The sequence below is a fragment of the Pundamilia nyererei genome, unplaced genomic scaffold, assembly GCF_000239375.1.
Source record: "Pundamilia nyererei isolate P.nyererei 1_Seehausen unplaced genomic scaffold, PunNye1.0 scaffold00094, whole genome shotgun sequence".
NCBI classification, from domain to species: Eukaryota; Metazoa; Chordata; class Actinopteri; order Cichliformes; family Cichlidae; genus Pundamilia; species Pundamilia nyererei.
In genome coordinates, this window is record NW_005187495.1 from 1,927,346 (window position 1) to 1,936,412 (window position 9,067).

At 42.5% G+C, this 9,067-nt stretch overlaps 1 protein-coding gene across 2 annotated transcripts in view; it reads left to right on the plus strand.

Annotated features, from left to right (window-relative positions):
* LOC102197309 (cyclin-T2-like) overlaps positions 1–8,315 on the plus strand; it is a 29,557-nt gene extending 21,242 nt beyond the window's left edge. Inside the window, exons 6-11 of one of the 2 annotated variants that reach the window (XM_005739861.2) lie at positions 1,982–2,042; positions 2,268–2,330; positions 2,424–2,469; positions 4,546–4,709; positions 6,105–6,175; positions 6,279–8,315. In XM_005739861.2, the coding sequence (XP_005739918.1) occupies positions 1,982–2,042; positions 2,268–2,330; positions 2,424–2,469; positions 4,546–4,709; positions 6,105–6,175; positions 6,279–7,343 (1,470 nt within the window). In that variant the 3' untranslated portion in view covers positions 7,344–8,315. Of the gene's footprint in view, positions 1–1,981; positions 2,043–2,267; positions 2,331–2,423; positions 2,803–4,545; positions 4,710–6,104; positions 6,176–6,278 lie in introns of those variants that run through there. The other variant, XR_311916.1, reaches the window with a different exon arrangement.
* The last annotated feature ends 752 nt before the right edge of the window (positions 8,316–9,067 follow it).

Here is a 9,067-nt window from a genome sequence, read left to right on the forward strand (position 1 = left end):
ACTTTATTCTGGATTCTCCTCAGCAGGCCAACGTTTTTTCCCGTTAAATTCGGAGATCCATCTGTGGTGACGTTAACAAGCTTACTCCAGGGAAGCTTCATCACATCAGAATTGCAGGGGAAATAAAACATTAACAAGGTTAATTTATTAATTTTTTTTCAAGTTTGGCGGGCCGGATCAAAACGTTTGATGGGCCGTAGTTTGCCCATGCCTGTACTAGAGTCTTTCATTGGTTTGGCACAACTGTTCCCCACAACCACATTTATATAAAAGAGGGCAGATGCATAACCATTATTTTTCTTTGCATGTGAAGGCCCACTCCTGCGTGTCAGAAGTGCCAGATGTCGACATGGCTGAGTAGATCGGGATAATAATAATTTAATGTGAAAATGAGCTGGAAAGGCCTTGATTAACAAAGTGATTACTTTGAGCACTGCTGTCTGGTGAAAAGCAGGCGACACTCATGAGATGTGTACTGGAGTCTGTGTGGATCGCACCATTTGTTAGGTTTGACCTCTGACTGGAGGCAGCGATGGCAGGCAGCAAACTGCAGCTTTTTGTCTGTAAAGTAATCGCAGCTGCAGTTTGATGTCTAGAATAAACGTATCTGTTGTCACAGCTGACTCTGAAGTCAGAGACTGATGTGAGTTAATTACTGAATTTGCTTAATTTAATCAAATGCTTTTCACAGAAGTAGCCTCTGTTACAGTTCGCTGAGTGTCATCATAGATAAGGTTGAGTATCAGAGACTGTTAAACGTGAGTTGCATGCTGAATTTTCTTAATTTAATCAAAAGCCTTTCAGTCTTAGTTTGTTGTACAAGAAAGGACAAAGATAATTAGGTTACATCCAAATTTTTTCATGTTTTGCAGCATGGCTGTTTCTTTTGTTTTTCCTCTGGCATAAGCCATATTGGCTTTTTTGAAGTTTTAAACTTCCATTTACTTAAAAGAAAATGTAATTGTTAATGATGATTGGGTGGGCTTAATTCAGTCTTGACTGTTAGCACAAGGTGATCGCCACAAGTACACAGAAAAAATTCCACCCATCCAAAACGGAGACTGACACACATCAACCTTTTCAGTTTTTGTATAAACGTGTCTGTGTATGTCAGCGTGTGTGTGTCCACCAAATTAAACCAATTATATCCAGTAGAGTTCACAAAGAAATGATACTTGGTTATAATTTATACTAAAATTCCTACTGAATTACGAAACTTCTTTACAACAGCATCGATACCAACAGTGCTGTCTTTTGCCTCAGCCTTCGACATACAACTTCACACAGCTCCTCCTCTCACTAACAGCTGAAGTAGTTAACCTTCATAGCACTGAAGAAGAGTTCAGGAGGAATTTCAGAGGTCAGGAAAGTTTCCATTTCAACAGCATTAAAGTATTAAACAGTTTTCATAAATGTTAACCTGGAAGACGCACACGTTAGCATTAGCCATTTACCTTTTAGCAGTTATCTGATAGCCACATTAGCCATCTGTTAGCATTAAAGTAACAGCTGGTAGACTGCAGGTCGTGCTGGAGTACTGAGCTGTGGCAGAGTAGATTACAAACACTGATGGGTCGCTGGCTTTGTGAACTAGCAGGCGATCTGTAGCTGAACTGAGTAGAGTTCAGCGTGTGGAGAACTAATCCGAGCAAATAATGAGTGAAATCCAGAGCAGAGCAGGAATCAAATGGGTTTCAGGTCTGATGAACTGGGGATGTAAACAGCTGCAGCAGAAATGAATTCTGCGCCATTGCTCCTGTTGTTGCAGCATGGTGTCGACACCTTTCCATGGCATTGAAAATGGTATCGAGTTTGAAATTCGAGTTTTGTGACATCCCTAATGTATAATGCTAACAGGCTTGCTCCATTAACATTCCTGTCCACTGATTGTATTTTTGTTTTGTGTGTGCGCTTATAAAAATGGATTTGTTTGTGGTTGTCGAGGGTCGTTTTTAATTCTTCACGGCTTGATCTGTTTCAGGCATTCCAGCAGCAGGCACAAGAGCTTGTAGCACTGGAAACAATCGTGCTACAAACTCTGGGTGAGTACAGGCTGCGCTGCACAGACTGCAGGGGGGTTACACACAGAAGAAAATGACTAAAGTACCACACATGCATGCTGACACTTTTTCACATATTCTGATGCAGCGTTTTTCCTCCCGTTCTGTTGAGCAAATGTAAAAAAAAAAAAAACCAAAACATTATCTCACTGATGTTCTGCTTCTGTATTTGCACCTCTGCCTGACGATCTTCCTTCTTGGTTGCAGGTTTTGAAATAACAGTTGATCATCCGCACACAGATGTTGTGCGATGTTCCCAGCTAGTGCGAGGTATTACCTTTTTCCTCACCTGTTACTTTTCAAGAACTACTGCTGTGTGTTATCAGCTTTGCTCTAAAACCAGTTTTTTCTCTTGTTTTACAGCAAGCAAGGATTTGGCACAGACTTCCTATTATATGGCTACCAACAGGTTGTTATCCTGTTCCCATTATTGCACTGTAATGGCACACTATAGCTTCCTGCACTGCAGGGTACCCCTTCCTGTGTCCAACGCCCTGTTTGCACTTGGATCCTGGGAACCCCCAATGGGGAAGTACCGACCAGGCTGCTGTGTGCGGTGTATTGTACAAGGGCTCTGTGTTGGCACATAGGGGTTGAATGCACAATGTGGAGTGTAGTGTTGCTGTTTACCTCTCGAAGTTGTTTGGTACCGAGTGCACATGTCTTTAAAAAAAAAAAAGTCTCAAACGGTAGCCTGAATATAGATTGCCACTAAAGATTCTTAAACTTTTAGAGTTTCTTGGTAAGTACGGTTACTGTTCTTTTTAAATGTTTCTTTTTGATCTTTTTTTAAATCCAGAGGAGCTAACAATGAAACGCCAAACTATACTGCAAACTGAATGCTTTTGTTCTAGAGGACTCCAGAGGGGCACTACGGAGTACTGTGAGGAATATTAGCTAGCTCAACAAAACCTAAATCCCTTCTTCCTTCAGACTCTGTTCGTGCTCACATAACAAAGGGCACTTCATGCGTTACGTGAATCTTTTTCCACACAAGATATTTGTGAGTCTTGTCTTCTCCATTCAGTCTTAATCAGATGAAGGGTTAGCTTTAAACTGGATTTACCTAAGCATTAAAACTGTCCCATACTCTAATTTTGGAGACATGGACGTTGTTTTGGTTTGTACATATCAAAGTGAAAATCATGTTGATTGGGGGAGAAAGTATATTACAAAGGGCATTTAAGCTGATTTCAAACTAAACCTCTGAACGTAAGTCTCCTGGTTTTATGTTACCATGGTGATTTAGCCTGGTAAAAAGACAGCCACTGTTGTGACATAGGAAGCTCGACATAGCAAACGTTTAGTTATTCAAGTTTTTTTGTTTTACAGATGAATAATAGACACATCTTTTACTTACTTTCTCCTAAAGTTTTAGACTAAGGCTAATAGAGTTGAAACATATAATAAAGTGCAAATTGTCTGTGGGCTTCAAATGCAACAATAGGCCTCTATTTTTTAAGCACATACTCTGTATATAAAAGATGGACATTGCTACTGTGACATAACCCATTTCTTTGCAACCCCATATTTAAAAGCTTCTGTTAGTTGGGCCTGTGTGTTCTGCTTGGAAGAATATAGACATCATTGTTCATTTAGCTTCCAGTGATTCAAAGACATTTGATGAATGACTTGTTAAGCTTGTTGGTACTTAGTACTGTTGGTGTGTAGCTAGCTGTGTACACACAGGGGTACATAAACTAGCTTTGACACATTCTTCCAACAAAAACAACGACTTGTAGCTCAGTGTGGACTACTTATTGGCCTGAACTTTTAAGGGAGCGACAGCTGAGGTCACCACGAAAGAGGTGTGAAACATCATCAGGGGAAACGGCATGAAAAGCGCAGACAGTGGGCTTTGCGCTTCTCTGCAGCCGGCTGAAGGACACGTAAGAGCACAAGCAAGAGTGGCCCACAGACTGGTTGTGACATTAAACTGCTGTGACATGATGACTTCAAAGCTGCCCACAGGCTTTGTGGGGCAGTTTGCAGTGTAGTTTGGGTGTTAGGGTGTGGGAGAAATTAACTGTAGAAAACTGAAAGCGTAATCACTTGTCTTGGCTATCAACATCAGTGTTTCTCAGTCTCAGCGTGGCTACATTTGAATCGTCACTAATTTTATACTGTATATAAGCGCTGTGTAAAAATATCAAAACTGAAACTCTTTATTTTTCTTAAGAGATTAAGAAACACTGTTGTTTTGTAATTTCCATCATTTTTACATTAACACAAAACACAATAATAAAAATCAGTACGTCTATATTTATGTAATCATTTGAGACATTTAGGAACACAATCTAACAGATATAGGTTTTAGACAGGGGAGTCCTGTGAGGTAAGGATATGTGTATGTGATACGAAGATAACTGAATCTGACAGTCACCACTGTTTGTCTGTTAAACAGTAAAATATATAGTAGATCATGCAAGTTGGTGCGCAGATCCGTCAGCTGACAGTCGTCTTTTGTGTTTCTTGTCTCCTGCAGTTTGCACCTCACCACCTTCTGCCTACAGTACAGGCCCACAGTCGTCGCATGTGTCTGCATCCACCTGGCCTGCAAGTGGTCCAAATGGGAGATCCCTGTGTCTACAGATGGCAAACACTGGTGGGAGTATGTGGACCGCACAGTAACGTTACAGCTGCTTAACGGTAAGAGCATATTTTGAGTTGTAGAAATTCACATCCCAGCAAAGTAAAGTCACACAGTTCGTACAAGGAAAGTGTCTTCTCAGCATTTCATAAAGCACAAAAAAGTTACAAACTCTTCTTTCTGATCAAGCATCTTTAAATGTGTTTAAAAAAGCAACATAAACTTCAAACACAATGTGTTCATCTTCCAACAGTGTGGTCTCTCTTCATCCACAGCTGCTGTGTTTTAGACAGATGGTGAATACGCTGGGTCTCACTTTTAGCCCAGGCTCTCCCAGAGCTTCCAGCAGTAGTATATTACGGCATTGCCAACACTAAATTGGGTGTGACACAAGTGTTTGCTTTGTGTGGGCCACAAAGTTTTAGCACCAGCACATTTCCATGTCTTGTGTATCAGAGGAACTGAGGAATCTGTTTCTGTGCAGACTGTAGATCAGATCACGATAAACACTTTTCTCTTTTTATTGTCAGACTGCTGCACGAGTACGTAACAGTGACCTCACCCACAAAGACTAACACAAATCGGGCTTTGCTTTTCAGTAATTTATTTGTCCTGATTTTACAGCACAGAGGTCATCTGATAAAAATCCCCAAACACACATTAAAATGTTGGCTGTGCTGCGATTTCTGCTTTGTTAACATATAAAATCACCCCTCAACCAAAGGTCCTTTCTGAGCCAGGAAAACCCTGCATATGTACTACTTTCTAGTATGAGGTTTGACTTTATTTCACAGGGAACACTGAGGCTTTATGGAGCTGCAGCTCTATCTGGTGGCAGATGGTTGCATAACATTTAGGACACAACACCAGCACTGGGTATCAATTAAAATGTTTAATTATTAACATTTAGATTAAATGACAAGTACATCTGGTACCCAGGAGTGAGAATAGTGACTGTTTTTGTCTAGTAGTCGCACACACCTGTAATTCACCTTTAATCTGAAAATGTGCTGTCCTAGTTCTTCTAGTTAGTCTGGAGGCTCCGACTTTAAATTTTAGCAATGTTACCTGTTTCCTTCCTTATCCTTCGTCTAGAACAGAGTTGACACTGGACCATCGTCTTACTCGTACTTTAAACGTTTCTTCTAAACAGCGAGCTCTGATCTGAATGGCCACGTTACTGCTGTCCTTAGAATAGTTCATCTGCTTATTCGGTGCATCTAGTGTCGTATGTTCAAACTGCAGTTATACAGTCTTTCACTGCAAATGGTGACACTGGTCGTCTTCCTTCTCTGGGTCCTGGAGTCCATCTGCAAGAGCTCTGTAGAGCCAGCTGATGGTTTTGTTTTGATAATTATAGCGAGTCCCGCTCAGTGGATTTGTCCACCTTGTGTGTTACAATTGAGCCCTTGTTAGAGAGCTGGTAGAGCTGACGCTGCCTTGTTTGTTTTCAGAGCTCACCCATGAGTTTCTTCAAATCCTGGAGAAGACACCCAGCAAGCTGAAGAGGATACGAAACTGGAGGGTAGGTGAAAAACATCAGACAGCGCAGAACATAGGGCACAGCTGGTACTGTGGAGATTTGTATTGTTCGTATGTCATGCTGAGTTTGCCTTTTCTGTCTGCAGGCGATTCAAGCTGCTAAGAAGCCAAAGACAGATGGTTCAACTGGGGACACTGCCTTCCAGGGGACATCCTTAGAAAGCCTTCCTGGTGTCACCAACTCCTTTTTCCCCTCAGCATCAGACTCTACAGATATGCCCAACCTAAATACCATCACAACCCCGTTCGCCTCATACCAGCCACTAAACGACCAATCAAAGGCTTGCGGGTACGACCAGTTCTCCCAGCCCGCCCACTCAGACTTCACCCTGGTGAAGCCCAAACACAAAGCTGCAGGCGGGACTAGCAGCGAGCTCGCTGTGAACACCGCCGCTTTTTCGCGGCCACAGAAAGTCTTGACTCTGGAAAAGTACAGAGAGAAACACGCGGCCGAGCTGGCCTTGCAGAACGGCGTTAAGGAGGAGCCAAGCACAGATGTCTACACTCCTCCGCCATTGTCCTCTCACCACCACAAGAAACGTTCTCAGCCGCAGCAGGCCAGCCAGCCGGGTGACAGGAAAGAAAAGCCCAGCTCTAAAAAACCTCGCCTCGCAGCCTCATACGCAGAAAACGGCTCGGCCACTAGCGAGGAGCTCAAAATGCGGATCAAAGTTTCATCGGAGCGCCACGGCAGCTCGGAGCAGGGTGGGGCTCTGCCAGGCAAAGACAAACACAGAGAGCACAGCAGCCACCGCCACTCGAAACACAGCCACTCGCACTCGTACTCCCTCAGTGCAAACAACAGAGGGGCAATAGACAACTCTTCCTTATCTGCCCGTACTCCCGGCAACCACTGCATCGAGGGCAGCTCCTCTGGCTCGTCTCGTAAGAGACCCCACCCTGATGCCGGCAGCCACAATCACCACCATCACCACCATCACCACCACCACCACCACTCGTCTAAGAGCAGCAGGACCTCCAAAGGAAGCCTGAGCTCGTCTCACTACTCAGACAGCAACCAGAGGATGATGGAGCACCACGGCCACGACGGAACCAACGGCATGCTGACATCTAACGGGCAGCACACTGACTACAAAGACACTTTTGACATGCTGGACTCTTTACTAAGTGCCCAAGGGATGAACTTGTAACCCAGAGAGTCCCCAGTGTTGTCTACAATAAGGTATTACCATGTTTATTAAATTTTTAAAAATGATTTTATTTGTCTTAAGTTATCTGAATTCTGCATCACCCTCAGTCGTGTCTACACACTGATCATTGATGATTCTTGTCAAACTGTCAAATGTCATAGAGCTGTGTACTACTAGCTTGCAGCGCACACTCAAAAATTGGATGTTTTTGAAATGCGGCTGAAAAAAGAGGTTTTTAAATGTTCTCTTAACTTGAGCTGACATCTATTTTTAACACGGATGTTTTTAGTCACAAAAGGGAAGACGCAACGCAACCATTGTGACAGTTTACAGTTCATGTTTTTTGTTTTTCTTCCGTTTTTGTATGTTAAGACATTTTGTTTCACTAAAAATCTCAGGTCTTGAATTTTTGATAAAAGAACGAATCTTCCTCTGTTTGGGTTTATTACCTGTATCTGTGGAGATGTATCACCTCGTCGGTTTGCTGACGAAAACAAAAGCAAAACTTTGGCGTCTCTCTTAGGAAACACGGTCTGCATATATTTAAAAGAGCGCATCAACAGTTCCGAACAAATAAAAATGTGAGGGGAACTCCATTTGCCTATCGGGCCGTGCCTGAAGTTTTGTGCAGATTCACTATAGAGCTAAAATGAAGTTTACTTTACATCTGCTGTGAAAGTGCATTTAAGATATAGCGGCTGAAAGCGCAAAAAAAAAAAGGCCGTGTGATTGTACCTTGTCAATTACTATTCAGTATGATAAATGTTATTAACTACAAGAAAATACAGATCTCTAAAATAAGATTGTGTATATAGGACTGTAGTTCAGAATTAAACTGTTATTGGTTTATTGCATCAGTCCAGACCTCCTTCCATTCAATGTATCATGAGATCTAAAGCAGACTCTGTATTGATGAACATATCCTTGATTTGTGTATTGGGAGCCCAAATAAAGGTGTAAAAGATAACATGCTGAATTATGGAAGTGTTTGACATTTTGTTTGTTACAATGTTGTTACGATGGGACTAAATTTTGTTACTGTGGGACAGTGAGTTTGTGACCACTCCAAAATGGCATAGCTGCGACAAACCAGCGGCCCAAACTGGAGTACCAGTTCTGAGCAAAAGTTTAAGTATGACCAACTTGAAAATTTTAAGCATGCCAAAGAATATGAGTACACCCTTTTGAGCTATCTGTGTGATGTACTGCACTCCCCAGCCTACATTTATATAGCAGACGCCTCCAAAGAGCCGTGCTCTGCGGGGGAGGCAAGCGGCTACAAGTCTAAGTACGGAAAACTGCTATGTTAGAGTTTGCCACAATGCATTTTCATCAAAACTGATTTGTAGCATGAAAACGGCATACTCTTGCACTCTGAAACACTGGAATAAGCTACGCACATGTTGGAACACAGACTGCAGAGTGCGCTCTGCATGAAAGAGATTCAGCCTCTGATACAAATCGAAATATAGATCCTACAAGCGGCCTGCACCCACCAACCTCACATCAGTGCAGGAACACTAAACCAAAGCTGCATCCTAACAGTCCAAAAATGCAAAGGAAGCTAAGCTACACGACCTCGAGTCTGCACTCTTTTAAGGTAACCGCTAATCGCAGTCACTAGTTTCAATCATTTCAAATGTGTCATCTGCACACCCATAATGTGAATGTCCCAGTCCACCGCACACAGAAGGAGCTCAATCGGTTTGAGTACAGTGAACTCA